Source organism: Nelumbo nucifera, chromosome 1 (assembly GCF_055504915.1).
Source record: "Nelumbo nucifera cultivar China Antique chromosome 1, China Antique-T2T, whole genome shotgun sequence".
Classification (NCBI taxonomy): domain Eukaryota; kingdom Viridiplantae; phylum Streptophyta; class Magnoliopsida; order Proteales; family Nelumbonaceae; genus Nelumbo; species Nelumbo nucifera.
The window spans coordinates 5,951,358-5,967,237 of record NC_142649.1 but is presented as its reverse complement, the minus strand read 5'-3'; the positions used below and the strand labels follow the sequence as shown (position 1 = coordinate 5,967,237).

The 15,880-nt window shown below is 40.5% G+C and overlaps 1 protein-coding gene across 13 annotated transcripts in view; it reads right to left on the bottom strand.

Annotated features, from left to right (window-relative positions):
- LOC104605191 (uncharacterized) overlaps positions 1–15,880 on the bottom strand; it is a 37,591-nt gene that overhangs the window by 16,265 nt on the left and 5,446 nt on the right. For 5 of the 13 annotated variants that reach the window (XR_016080813.1, XR_016080810.1, XR_016080811.1 and 2 more), the window contains exons 3-7: positions 12,398–12,503; positions 12,115–12,269; positions 10,669–11,943; positions 2,059–2,096; positions 1,768–1,972 (exon numbers count right to left, since the gene is read on the bottom strand). Coding sequence is in view for 5 of the 13 variants with exons in the window: in XM_019199090.2 (XP_019054635.1) it covers positions 1,768–1,972; positions 2,059–2,096; positions 10,669–11,943; positions 12,115–12,269; positions 12,398–12,503 (1,779 nt within the window). In the remaining 8 variants the exon portion in view is untranslated. Of the gene's footprint in view, positions 1–1,767; positions 1,973–2,058; positions 2,142–10,668; positions 11,944–12,114; positions 12,270–12,397; positions 12,504–15,880 lie in introns of those variants that run through there. The other 8 variants (XR_016080815.1, XR_016080817.1, XR_016080816.1 and 5 more) reach the window with 6 other exon arrangements.

Below are 15,880 nucleotides of genomic sequence, written 5' to 3'. Positions count from 1 at the left end.
AAAAACCTATCTGAATGTTGAAGATATTCTCAAATATGTAGTAGATCTAAAAGATACAATCAAACTTTTATTTATTTGATGGACTAATCTCTGGTCAGCACATTGGACCAACTTGAGAAAGATAAAATTTAGACATGCTGAAATGGGCTTAACTTCATTGGCTTTGTGCTCAATAATTTATTAGGCCTTGGTTTGTTTGTCCAACATGAAACCCAGCCCCCCCTTTTTTTATAAATGAGTAAGATTTTATTTTTTTTTTATCAATAACACTTTCATTAATTCATCAAGAAAATTTACAAGTGGAAGACAAACACACTTATCTTCCAAGAGTCACAAAGAACTTCAAGAAAGGAAAGAAGAAAATACAAAGATACAAGGACACTAACATTACAACTTAGCCCAAAACAAGGAATCCCTTTCTGCCCCTTGTTTTGCTAAACCGTCAGCTAGGGAATTAGCTGATCTCTTAATCCAGCATGTCTTAACTTCCATTTCCCGCACCAGCCATTTGAATTTCCGCTTCTCATTGTTATACTTCCAATGAGTAAGATTTTATTAAACCAGCAAATAAGAGTTTCATGCAACCCATGGAAAGGCACGAGATGTGACCTTTCCTTTAAAACTAGTTACAGAATTATAAGTACAAAAGAAATTACACAGAAGCCCAAAATAAAGTATCCCGAAAAAACCCTTGTTTTGCAAGTGAATCAGCCATTGAGTTTGCTGATCTGCCTACCCACTGAACTCTGATTGTCATATTCCTTGTTAACCATTTAACCTTTTTGAGAAGATCTCTAAAACCGCAAATCACCATGTCCGGATTCTTCAGCCAACCTACTATCACCTGGAAATCCCCTTCAATAATCAAATGCTCTATGCCTAGCTGATTTGCAAGCTAGATTCCTTGTACAGCAGCAAGTAATTCGGCTCTTAAAGAGTCTCCCACACCCGCAGGACCTGAGTACAAAGATATAATGCTACTATCTTTGTTTCTCAGCACTCCTCCTATGCCTGAAGGTCCTGGATTTCCTCGGCTACTTCCATCTAAGTTCAGCTTGATAAACTCCTCCCCTGGTGGCATCCATTCAACCCCATGTCTGTCCTTCCTGGTAAAAGTATTAGCCACTGCTAACCAGCTTCTCCATAGATCATCAAAGGAGTATGGATCAAAGAGCTTTAGAGTTTTCAGCCACTGAATTGCCCTTGTCATAATACATTCTTTAACTTCCAAGAAGCTCCTTTCTTTTTCACAAAAGATTATGGTGTTCCTTTCTTCCCAAACTGTCCACAACAAAGCTGCTCTTATGCACTTCCACATTATTCTCCCTCTCTTTGTATGCCACTCAAAGATGGACGGACTAAACAGCAAGTTAGTATCAGATGGCAGGTTCACCTACACTCAACCAACATAAGATGAAACCAGCCCCTTGACCATCACAATAACCATTTTCTGGCCCATATAAAGCTACGAAAAGAACAGGTTTGTATTCCCTTCCCTCAGCCTTAGACCTGGCATCAACCCCATCCCCCTCCCGGCGCCTTTCTTGTTCTTTGTTCCCTATATCTGTTCTAAGATTTCTTGCTTTGTATACATCCTACATATTCTCTGATCTTTAATAAACTTTTGCTATCAATCAAAATGAAAGTAAAAAGTAAATAAGCAAATACACTTGCTATTTACAAGTTGCTAAATTTCTTATCAACCAACTCTAACATACCAACTAATTGCATGACCATGGAATAAGTCATAATAAGAAAGGAAGAAACCTTAGAGACCAGCCGTGAGGATCTTCTAGGAAGGACTTCTCTTGCTAGATGCTTTGCACTTCTTAAGTTTTTTACAGCATGTTTACTGTGGCCAATTTTGCCTTCATTATATTTCCGTGATTTCTTATTCTGAATCCCTTCGGAAAACACTGAACCCTGAGTCCTTTTACAAGTCCTCTCAGATGAGTTGTCAATCTGAGAACACCTGAAAGACAAAGGTGCAAGTATTAATGATGCACAAACCACCACAATAAATATTAGCACAAGACTTTGTTTAGGTACAGAAATTACTCTGAGCTCTCTCTCACATTTATGGGACTGCTTCTTTCCTGCACAGACGAAGATTAGTGTTGACAGTTTCTACATGACTGAATCTACAGAAAAGAAAATGGCAAAAACATGGTTACTTATCTATCGAAACTGAAAATAAAATATTGAACTCAATGTAGGTTCTACAGATTAAAATTATGTAATATATGGACATCCACCCAAGAAATATGCTTAAGTTGGGTCCAAGTAGATGAGGTTAACTCATCAAGGTGATCAACCAACTCAATTATGTAACATAATATATTTTAAACCAATATATGTGCAATTTGATGAAACTACACCATTTTCTATTAATATTTTATACATAAGTCTTGTTTAAATAATAGATATAGCTCCAAAACTCAGAATCTTCCACCTACTTAAGATGGGCCACTTCAAGTTCAATATGGAATTTTTTATGCATCATTAAGCAACATACACATGTAGCAGTACACCACATCTTCGTTCTCTTCATTAACTGGTATTAAATTTATTTTATTCTGGATTTCTACATGCACTTACCTGCAACAAGTTGAGCAGTGAAGCACAGCCGAAGAACTAAGTCCAGTCAAGATGCTCCTACTAAATTTCTTATTGAGGTGATTGTTGTAAATTGTAATTATTTAACTGGATTTAGCCTCTTTGGTTCCAGGTTGGAGTTGGTAGCTCTTTGGACTTGATACATTTCATTTTTATATGTAGACAAAGTTAAACACATTTCTCATCAGGCTTCTTGGTCATGTGCGATGGGATCTTGTGATTTGGGTCTTAGAAAGGATTTGAGAGATCATGAAATTTCCCTTATTATCATGGACTTTGGATATATAACCCTTGTGGTCTATTCTCTTGCACCTCTTTCTTGAACATTTTATCATCCCCATCCTTAGCAATGCAGACTTTTCCAGAAAAAGAGGTTTGGTCACTTCGATGCAAGGTCAGGGCTTTCTCTTGGGAGGTTTATCACTCAAGAATCAACACTGATGAAACAATAATGGAATATTTTTTTATAAGTAACAATTCTTTAAATTTTCATTAAATCAGTAAAGATAAACAACTATTACAAGCTTCCCCGATGGAGGCACGAGGTGCAGCCTCGCTCATAAAGAAAAAACAGCACAAGAATACAACTGAGCCAATATAACTGATCCCTAGTTAACCCTTGCTTAGCTAATGAATAAGCCAGAACATTAGCTTCCCTCCCCACCCATTGTATAATCAAACTCATCTGCTGTGTTAACCATCTGAACTTCATTTCGTCTCGATAGCACCATACCACTGAATCTGAATCTTTTAGCCAGCCCACCACCACTTTGGAGCCCCCTTTAATCACCAGGTTTTCCAAATTCATCTCTTTTGCAATCTGAACACTTTTTAGGACTGCAAACAGTTCAGTTTTGCAATTGAACATCTCTTTTGCAATTGAACACCTTTTGGTTAAACCAGTTCGGTTAATTCGGTTTTCAGTTTCGGTTTTTAGAATTAGAAATTCAGTTAACTGAACTTTCTATTATAATATAGTATATAATATGTAAGATATAATATATATAATATATTTATTTATTAATATATAATAAAATGAAATTTGATTTCATAATATATATTTTATAATATTTAATATATATTATATGTTATAATATGTAATAGAGTATATATTATTAAAATTCGGTTTTAACCAAAATAACCAAAAATCGAACCAAAATTTTTGGTTTTTCTATAATTCGGTTTCAGTTCGGTTTATTCAATTCAGTTAAAAACGAATAAACTGAATGCTCACCCCTAGTTCAGCAGGCCTTGAAAGAAGCTTGAATGCTTCTTTTATGTCTTTAATTCCAAAGAAGAATGGAGTTGTGGATTCAAGGACTTTCAGTCGATCAGTTTAATTGGAGGTGTCTACAAATTCTGGCTTCAAGGTTAAGGTGTGTTCTGGATTCACTCATCTCCATCTATCAGGGGGCTTTTGTTCATACCAAGCACATTCATGATGGGGTACTAATAGCTAAAAAATTTAATTGATTCAAGGAGAAGAAGCGGCAAGAAAGGTTTGGTTTGCAAAATAGACCTACAGAAGGCTTACTATCATGTCAACTAGCCTTTTCTAGACTATATGTTGGCTAGAGTGTGCTTTGGCACCAGGTGGAGAAATTGGATGAAGGTTTCTTGACCACACCCAGGTTCTCTATCTTAATTAATGAAACTGCTGATGGGAATTTCAAAAGCTCAAGAGGGTTAAGACAAGGCGATCCATTGTCACCGTTGCTCTTTCTTGTTGTCATGGAGGGATCAAGCAGAATGGTAGCCTGGGCTGCTGAAGCAGGTTGTATTGAAGGCTTTGAAGATAACCAACTTCTAAGATGCACTTTAGCAGTTTTGTGGGCCATTTGCTCTGAAAGAAATCTGAGATTTTTTTTTTCTTTTTTTTGGTGGGGGGGGGGGCTAAGGATACATACATATACATCTTCGCATGTACCATTTCCTTTGTTTTAATGAACATATACTTTAAAAAAGAAAAAGAAAACTATGCCCGGGCCCATCAAGCATAGGTGGGATTTTTTTATCAATAACAAAAATTTATTTTATTAAAATAAAACAAGATTACATACAAAACTCCAGGGGGAGATAAAAAGACTTAACTCACCCCCAGAGAACAAACAGGAAATTACAAGATTGCCCAAAACAATTGACCCCCTTCTTTGCCAAGTTATCAGCAAAGGCATTTGCGGTTCTCTTCACCCAATGAACCTGAATTTCCATCCCCTCATTAACCACTTAACTTCCCTCCTCTCATTAGCATAGATCAAAAAACCATTACCCTTAACTAATTTAACACTAGCCGTGAGTCTCCTTTAATAATCAACTTTTGAATGTTCAGCTCCTTTGCCTTCCTTAAACCTACCAATAAAGCAAACAATTCATCTCTAAGAGAGTCACCCATCCCAATGGGACCTGAGTACAATGCAACCACCTTCCCACTTTCATCTCTGATTACACCTCCAACACCTGAGGGTCCTATCAAGGAAAAATATGAGGATTGTATTCAAGCCCAATTCGATATGAGGACTCAACAAAGGCAAGTGACAGTGGTATTGCAAGGTTTAACACTGGCAAGACCATTGAATATCAACAATCCAACCATGGAAGATTATTCCAAAGTGGTAGTGCGAAGGCTTAGGAAGGAAACTCTGATCCCTTGGCAATATTGAAACACTATGAAAGGAAATACAAGAGTTGGAGAGAGGAAGAATCATAGTTAGTAGTTGGGTCCAAAGGTCAGCCAATAGAATAGCTGATGCATTGGACAGGCAAAAGGTAACTGGAAAACAGCTGTTTTGGGGACAATGTTCTGAATTGTTGTTGAGACACAAATAAAGGGAGTACAAGTGTACAAGAAAAGGCCACGCCAACCTTTAAAGAATGGAACTAACAGCCAACCACTAGAACAAACTAGACAAGTGGACTGGACAAGTGGAGAGGCTGGTATAACAGAATTGTAACAGCAATATATAAATAAGGAAAGGAAGTTAGGAGGGGATTATCAATTTGGGAATACAATCTCTCTCTCTCTCTCTCTCTCTCATTCAGGAGGCAGGCTCCCTCGAAAGAGTCCCTGAGTTAGGCAGTCCCTAACAAGTTGGTATCAGAGCCAAGATGCCAAGCACAAGGTCATCTGCAATGGAGAACAGAGTCGACACCATGGAAGAAGAAATGCAAAGAATATCGGCTGACGTCAAAGAAATCAAAGAAAGCTTTGCATCCTTGCTTGAACGACTGGCACAGGAACCACCTGCGCCGAATCAGGAAGAGCGCAGTGACACCAGTCAACGAAGCAGTCAAGAACAGCAAGAATCGAGTTTCCCATCTTCGTAGGGGGAGATCCCACATCCTGGCTTCTGCGAACAGAAAGATACTTCGATTACCACAACACACAGGGACCTGATCGTGTCCCATTAGCTTCTGCACACCTGAAGGGAGAGGCGATCGTCTGGTACCAGTGGTACCGGCGACGACACCCAAGAGCCACATGGGCAGACTTCACCGACGCCTTAACCATGCGATTTGGAGTCTCGGCTTTTGAGAACTATGATGAAAGCCTCGCTAAGCTACGACAGACTGGCTCCGTCCAAGATTATCAGATGGCGTTCGAAAGATTAGTTGTGCGCGTGCAAGACTGGCCAGAAAACGCGCTTGTCGGCAGTTTTGTTGGTGGACTCAGGGAAGAATTGCGGCTAGAGGTAAAAGCCATGCAGCCCACCACCGTTCTTGAAGCAGCAGCATTAGCTCGACTACATGAAGACAACTGAATTGGGCAAGAAGGATTAATCGACCTCTAGGAGCTACGATCAGACCAGGTATACCGAACCCAAAACCAGGTATCTTGGGTAAACCGGAGCCCAGATCAGGAGTAGGAATCACAGGCAAGGACACCAACTCTGGTTCAGGCCCCGGCTCAGCCAAGAGATTAACCTGGGCTGAGATGCAAGCCCAACGAGAAAAGGGCCTTTATTATGCATGTGGAGACAAATTCGGACCAGGCCATCGCTGTAAGATCCCTCAAGTTTTCTTCCTTCAACCTGAAACCGAATATGTCGAGCAATCAACAGACATTGAAGAGCCAATGGACAACCAAGAATGGGGGCAATGGACAAAGGAATACCCAAAAGTATCCCTACAAGCCTTGACCGGTCTTGCTTCTCAAACTATGAGAGTAACCGGACTGGTACAAGGGCGCCATGTGTCGGTTCTGATAGACAGTGGCAGCACCCTCAATTTCATTACCCAAACATTGGTCAGACAACTAGGGGTTCCGGTCCAACCATGTACAGCCTTCCGGGTGCACGTAGCTAATGGGAGCAACCTGGTATGCAACAGTACGTGCACAGAATTAAAGATGAAGATACAAGGACATGAGTTCGAGGTAGATCTGCACCCCCTGGAAATCAGTGGAACAGATGTAGTTCTCGGAGTCCAATGGTTAAGGCAACTAGGGCTGGTGATATGTGATTGGGCCCGCCTCACCATGGATTTTCAAGTGGGCAGCTCATAGGTGCATATTCAAGGGCAGTTGTCCAAGGGTCCAAGACCTATTAGTCTCGCCTCCCTAAGGAAACAGGCAGCAGACCCAACCCACATCGTTTTAATGCAGATAGACTCCCACGAGAACGGCCCCATTCTAGCCCAAGGAAGCAGATCCGAAGAAGGCCTCACACAACTACAGCAGCTACTTCAGAAGTTCTCAATGATCTTCCAAGAACCTAAGGAACTACCACCGAAACGTGCCCATGATCATTGCATTCCATTGTTGCCCGGAACTACACCCACAAATGTAAGGCCCTATCGTTACCCCTATTTTCAGAAACTAGAGATTGAGAGGCAAGTGCAAGATATGCTTGACAGAAAAATTATACAATCCAGCCAAAGCCCATTCTCCTCGCCAATATTACTTGTGAAAAAGAAGGATGGGACATGGCGGTTTTGTATAGACTATAGGGCTCTGAACAACATTACTGTGAAGGATCGATTTCCCATACCGGTAATCAATGAACTCGGCAGGGCCACCATATTCTCTAAACTAGACCTGAGATCGGGATATCATCAAATTCGGGTCCATGAGGGAGACATCCACAAGACTGCCTTTCGTACACACGAAGGGAATTATGAATTTTTGGTTATGCCGTTTGGGTTGACCAATGCGCCAGCTACGTTCCAAGCCCTTATGAATGACATATTTCAACCCCATTTGCGCAAATTTATACTCATTTTTTTTTATGATATACTTGTATATAGCGCTACATGGGACGAACACCTAGTACATCTACAAATCACCTTGGAACTGCTAAGGACTCATAAACTCCTTGCAAAGGAGTCAAAATGCGCATTTGGACAGACACAAGTACACTATTTAGGGCACGTGGTCGAAAACGGCATTGTAGCAGCAGACCCGAAAAAGATCTCAAGCATGATAAATTGGCCCCGACCTCAAAATGTTAAGGAGTTACGAGGCTTCTTGGATTTAACAGGGTACTACTAGCGATTCATTAGAGGGTATGGACTGATTGCTGCCCCCTTGACAAGTTTACTTAAGAAGAATGGGTTCTGCTGGACTAGGGAGGCCCAACAGGCCTTCGAGACACTCAAAACAGCTGTCTCATCCCCACCGACGCTCGCACTTCCAGACTTCTCAAAAGACTTCATCATTGAATGTGATGCGTCAAGCCAAGGAGTTAGTGCAGTCCTCATGCAAGAAGAAAGGCCACTAGCGTTTTTCAGCAAAGCAATGACAGCACAGAAATGGGCCAAATCAGTATACAAACGTGAACTGATAGCAATTGTTCTCGTAGTTCAAAGGTGGCGGCCCTACCTTCTAGGAAGGAGGTTCATCATACGAACTGACCACCAGAGCCTGAAATTTCTGTTGGAGCAGTCCGTACTATCCCTAGAACAGCAGCGATGGATAGCCAAATTACTTGGCTACGATTATGTCATTAAATACAAGGCAGGGCACACTAACAAGGTGGCGGATGCACTATCACGCCAGCCACAACTATTTCCATTACTTCTCACGGGCCCAACATGTTCCATCATGGGTCAGCTAAGGGAAGAAGCTGAAAGGCACCCACAACTGAGCAAGCTGCGTTCATAGGTCCAAGAGGACCCTACTAGCCACCTAGGGTACACAATGGAGAATAACTTGCTGTTGTATAAACGCCGAATGGTGATACCACAGGATTCAACCCATATTCAGCAGCTTCTGGAAGTGTTCCACTCATCCCCAGCAAGAGGACACTTAAGGATCCTGCTCACTTACAAGAGACTAGCCACCCAATTCCACTGGAAAGGCATGCGAAATTCAGTCCAAAAATTCATAGCCGAATGCGTCATTTGACAGAAAAATAAGGCAGATACCCAGTCTCCAGCAGGACTGCTACAACCACTCCCAATTCCTACACAAGTGTGGGCAGATATATCCATGGACTTTATAACGGGGCTTCCCCTTTCCTATGGCAAGTCCATCATTCTCGTAGTGGTTGATAGATTCACCAAATACTGCCATTTTCTCCCTCTGTCCCACCCCTTTACAGCCTCCATGATGGCTGAGATTTTTACTAAGGAGGTGGCACGACTACATGGTACCCCTAACTATATTGTCTCAGACCGTGACCCTATTTTTATGAGTCATTTCTGGGCAGAACTTTTTCGACTACAAGGAGTGAAACTCTTCAAATCTACCAGCTACCACCCTCAAACAGATGAACATACTAAGGTGGTCAACCGGAGTTTGGAAACCTATCTAAGGTGCTATGCAAGGGATAGGCCACGTCAGTGGCTCAAGTGGCTTCATTGGGCAGAATAGTGGTACAATACCACGTATCATAGTGCAGCAGGAATGACTCCCTTCCGAGCTCTATTCCCATATGAGAAAGGGTCTACAGCAGTAGCAGCAGTAGCAGACCAACTCCTCCAACGAGATAGGGTGTTACAAGATCTCAAATCCCACCTCCATCGAGCCCAACAATGGATAGCAGACTCCTACAACAGAAGGCATAGGCCTGTCCAGCACCAGATTAGGGAGCAAGTCTTCCTTAAATTACAACCATACAAGCAAGTTTCAATAGCAGGCCACCGGTGGAACAAACTGAGCCCTAGGTACTTCGGCCCATTTCGGATTGTGGAACGCATTGGGTCGATGGCATACAGGCTTGACCTCCCAGCAACATCAAAATTACACCCTGTATTCCATGTATCCCTATTGAAGAAATGGCCAAAAACAGGAGCAATAACAACAACCACCCTCCCATCATTCTCGAAAGATGGCCAAGTTCAAATTGAGCCCACTCAAATAACAGATTTCAGGTGGATACGCAAAGGGAATCACATTGAACCAGAGGCATTGGTGGTATGGTCAGGTCTCCCAATTGAGGATGCAACTTAGGAACCTTACTTGGATTTACATAATAGATTCCCACATCTTGACCTTGAGGGCAAGGTCGCTTTCAAGGGAGGAGGGACTGTTGAGACACAAATAAAGGGAGTACAAGTGCACAAGAAAAGGCCACGCCAACCTTAAAAGAATGTAACTAACAGCCAACCACTAGAACAAACTAGACAAGTGGACTGGACAAGTGGAGAGGCTGGTATAACAGAATTGTAACAGCAGTATATAAATAAGGAAAGGAAGTTAAGAGGGGATTATCGATTTGGGAATACAATCTCTCTCTCTCTCTCTCTTTCTCATTCAGGAGGCAGGCTCCCTCGAAAGAGTCCCTGAGTTAGGCAGTCCCTAACAATTGTAATATAAAGTATATAAGAATGAGGATTTGGGGCTAGGGGGCTTTGACAGCCTTAAGTAATGCCATTGTAACTTTTACATTTTTTTATTATTTGAATGATAAAATTTGTATTCATCAAAAAAAAAAATCATTATTAGTATATAGGTCTGTTAGTTCATTTAATTTAGAGAGTGAACAAACAGGAATTTTTCACATGACAATATGCTTTGGGGCCCAAAGGGTCCCATATGTTACTTGCCTGCATTTATTCATGAGGTACATTTCAGCTTAATCTGGCATAATCTGGGCAGAGAAGGGAAAGACATACCCATTCTTCAGCATATGTAGATGGAGGATCTCCACAGGTGCTCTGATCAGGCTCATAGTTCACCGACCTGCCATTTTCAGCATGTGCCTTTTGCATCTGATTATCCAAATCCAGCACACCACAATTCTGGAAAGGGGAATCTGATGTACCCTTGACACGACTTGCAACTTCTGAAAACTGCATTTCCATGGAAACACTAGAAGATCCAGCACATACCTCACTAGGGTTCTCAAGGCTACCATTATTGAGTAGGATCAAATCCTCACAAGTTTTACCAGATACTAGAAGATTCCTTTCCTGCAAAACATTAGAATTTCCATTGCAGACTGTTTTGAAATTTTCAGGACAAGTGCTACCAAACTGTGAACTATGATGTTCAGATGACACAAGGCAATTTTGTTGATCCAAGTTTGTTTCCAGGACAGAACTAGAGGCCACTTTATGGGGAGGCTCTGAATGAAGAGTTACTACTTCTCCATCCATTGGGCAGGATTCCATACTGGAAGCCACTAAGACCTTTAAACTTGAATTGGGAGTGGATACAGATGGAAATAATTCATTGTCTTCCTTTAAATTCCCAGATACTTCAGGATTACTGCTTGGTATTACAGTAAAGGACCTCAATGACCCATCAATTCCATCTTCATGAGCAGCCTGCAATTGATCTTCATCATTCAAAATTGAATTTAGGCAAGATCCACTATATATGAGGTCACCAGCAGTTTGATGGCCTAAATCGCTATTCTGAAGTTGTAATGTTTTCATTTGCTCATCACCATCTGCCAGCCTCCTAAGTTCCTGATGAAGAACCCGAGACTTGCTAGGCACTTTCTGGTAAATACACACCTCATTCTTCAAGCCTTTAATCCAGTCTGTCACATTTGAATTCAAATCAACATGAAGGTTAATCCCCTCTTCAGACCACACATAAAACTGGAAAGAATTAAGAGGTACTTCTGCAGAAGTCCCAGCAGAAGCAACCTTGTTCTCTGCTGAACAAGCACTGGAATTTATGTTCCTACATTGACTTGTTGGTACATTGGAAGACCCACCATCTCTAGTAGAACCTAGCAAATACTGATCAGAGATTGTTAAGCCCATGGATTTCAGGGACTCGTTCTTTTCATACTTCAAACCACTTGTATCAGACTGAGCATTGAACTGTTGGTGAGATGCAGAAACCTGAATGTCAGAAGCAGAATACCCCAACCCTCCTTCTCCAGTTCCATTACTAGAGTTATCTTTCATGGGCATGTTCAAAGCCTCACCCGATGCCTGCATTGTCCAAAAAAACATAAAAGGTCAGTTCCACATACACAGAAACAACCAACAAACAACATTACAAAACAATCTCTCCAAAGAACAAGAATTTTTCAATCATTCACAAGCTTAAAAGCTTCAAGTTATCTAAAATATTGAGAATGAGTACATGACCCAGAATTACACCTTCATAGACATTTGGACTGCAATGGAACTACACACTTCATTTTGATTAACAGTTTGAGACTGTGTACTGTCACAGCCCTTTGCCTCTTTGGAACACGAGGAAGGCCCACAGCTATCAGCATCAGAAGCATCAACACCTTGCATTCCTACAAGATCTTTTAAGACAATTAAAGAAGTTATTCAAGCAATATCCTTTCCTTCTTTTTATAAGAAATTCTAGTATCTTTTTTAACTACAAAATTTTCATTACTTAATATTAAGAAAATCTATAGATGATGCACACCTTTGTGGATTTCTCCCATAGGATTTATTTTTGGTACAGGTTCTAATTGTGAAGTAGATGATGTAGGTGCAGGAACATCCAAGGATCGACTCCAATTAGCTTTTTTCTACACATTCATTTAAAACAAAACAACATGAGGTGTTTAACACAAAACCCAGAAATAAGTGTTAAATATACCCAAATTTGGATATCATTGCCTTGCCTATGTTAGTCAGACTCAGGGAAAAAGATGGACTTTTGACATATTAAAAAGATGGTTTAGAAGATAAGTAAAAATTGAATACTGAAAAAAATAAAACAGGCCTCTTACAAGAAATATGGTATTGAGACATACAGAGTTGCATCAACATCATCTATAAATTACAGGCTGACCATCCAAATGAGTTTAGAAACTCAAAACCTTCACAACAGCCCATGCATTGGGATGCTGCTTATCAAAAAAGACCATGGGCCCGCAGCCCATATTTGCAGCCAGCATGCAAAACAGCCCATGCATTGGGCCAATTCCAGCAGTGATGGCCAGTTCAAGTAGGGGCCCATACTCTCTCAATCAAACATTTGAGACTCTTACAGATTTTTTTTAATCAAAGATTTGACTTAGCATCATATCAGTCGAAGATTGAGAAAATTTATTACTTATTGAAAAAAAAAATTATATATTTTAGATTTATTTCTTTCTTTCTTTGGTTATAAACATTGTTTTCGGATTATGAACGAATGAATTTTGATTTTTTTATCAATAACAGAATTTCATTAGATTTTTTAAAAAAATAATTTCAAGAAGAGGAGAGGTAAACTTTCTTAACTCTCCTCAAGAAAATTTACTATTACAATTGAGCCCAAAACAATTGATTTCTTCCCACCCCCTGTTTGCTAGTATATCAGCAAACTCATTAGCAGTTCATTTGAGTTTTGACCAAGCAAAATTTCACATCCATAATTCGTGTCAGCCACTTGAACCTCTTCTTTTCATTATTAAAAACTGAGAAACCCTTTTCTTCCTTTTGTAGACACTCTACTACCTGCTTTGAACCACCTTATATAATCAGCTTTCTAAGTTCATGCCCTTTCCCTTTTGTGACACCTCATAGCCCAAGATGCTTGCATACTCTAACATCTCCCCTTCTTCCATATTAACACTCACAATATAACTTTGATCAAAATTCACTTTTATGTTTGAGATTAGCTCAAAAAGTTGTATTGTCAGCTTGAGATTCTTTACCCAACTACTATTTCCTCCCTCACAAAATAATAATGTATCATCTGCAAATTGCAAATGTGTAATTGGAATTCTGTCATGACCAACCTTCCAACCCCTCACTAAATCTTATGAGTCTACCCTAGAAATTAGCTTCCTAAGGGTCTCAGCAATTAAAGTAAACAGAAAAGAAGAGAGAGGGTCTCCTTGCCTAATCCCTCTTAAAGCAAGGAAAAAAATTCACCACTGTTCCATTCACAAGCAAGGAGTAATGACAAGCCCTAATGCACCCCATTATCCACTTGCACCATCTCTCTCCAAAACCAAAGCTCCCTAATACTTACAATAGGAAAGACCAGTCCACTGTATCATAAGTTTTTTTCCAAATCCAATTTACATACAAAGTCTTTCTTTCCTCACGCACTCATTGGCAATGAGGATTTGATCAGCGATTTGCCTACCCCTTACAAAAGCATCCTGATTTGGAGAAATAATGGAGGAAAGAGTAACTCTAATCCTCAAAGATAGAACCATAGCTATAATTTTATAGAGACTGTTCACCAAGCTAATGGGTCTAAACTCACAAGGATATGTTGCAACATTTTGAATTACCCCTGCAAGTTTTATGGTTTGGTGCTGACTCCATTAGACCCATCTTTAGTTTACTGCAATTAGCTTATTTCTTGGTGATCTATTAAATTTCTGCCTTAATTCCAGGTTAGTTTTCTTTATTGTTCTACATTCCACTTCCATGGTTAGAGCATTGGTAGCAAGTAGTTCAACATGAGGGTAGGGAGAAGATACAACCCTAAGACCTAGACTCCTTCATGGGTCAGGTAGCCCAGCAGGCTTGCCTGCAGGATCGGGCTCAATCTGTAACAAGTATCAGGCCTGATAGTTGGGTTGGGCTTGAGCTCAAGCTTGGACATTCTCCATTAATAAAGAGGCAAATCCCAGCCAGCCCAGCCCATGATCAGGTCTACTAAGACTACAGAATGGATTTAGATGAGCAGATATGCCCATATATAACCCCTACCTCCTCCCTTGGCAGCAGATGCCTAATCTCCAAGGTTGAGTCAAGTGACCTACCAGGTCACAACACAATAGAGCACCCAAAATCAGTTTTCTTTTTTATTTTCTTGACCAGTAAGGCAGCAACACAGAAATTCATTCATTCATTAGGCTGTGTTTGGTTGCAATGCAAACACAAATAAGTACTCTGCATAAATACTCTCCTTCCAGTTCAAGAATGCAAAGTGTAATACTTTTTGTATTCTTCCTGTTTGTTTGAAATTGGTGCAAGACATGGGCCCCATCATTAAATGCCTTAATTTTTTTGTCAAACACACCAACTATCAAAAGAGCACAAGTTTGTATCCAAAAAATGGGTACAGTAATGTGCTCTTCTCACGATACAAAGATGTCAGAAAAAACATTTTTGACATTTTAGTCGTTACTTTTTTGTATGGCAACCAAATGCTCAGAAACGCTGAACTGGGGTATTGTATTGCAAACAAATGCAGCCTTAATAAAAAAAGAAATTACAGCCAGAAGTTGTGAAGAAACTATCTAACCCAATACAAGACAAGCCCACCCTGCTGTATCATGCAGCCTTTATTACAACTGAGCCCAGTACATATGTTGTCTATTTACTCCTTGTTTTGCTTAACCATCTGCTAAACTATTGGCAGATCTCCTAACCCACTTGATTTTAATTATCATATCTCCTTTTGTTACTGGAAACGGTAACTTCATTACTACAAAATTAAGATACAATTGACAACCCCTAATATAGGTGTTGAACCCAAGTAATCTGAATTACAAAACTGCCCAGAAGAAACTTCCCCTCACAGTCCCCCGTTTGGCTAAGGTATCAGCCAGACCATTAGCTGATCTTCTTTTCCACTTGAAGCATGCACCAATCTCCCTTGTTATATTCAGAATTTCCCATATGGACTGTCAATACATCCATGCTCCCAGCTTGCCTGATTGCAGCCAATCCATCAACAATTTAGAGTCTCCTATCTCAACTTGGTGCAACCCCAATTGTTTGACATATCTTACACCTTGAAGCAAAGCCATCACCTCGGCCCTCAATGAATCCCCCACCCTTATTGGCCCAGAAATCATAGCAACAATTCTCCCATCTCCATCTCTGAATACTCCCCCTTTACCTGAAGGCCCCGGATTACCTCTAGAGCTCCCATAAAAGTTCAACCTTATATAGACAAATATGTATAAAAGCTTCCACATCACCCCTACACCTTTCTTTAGCCACCCCACTA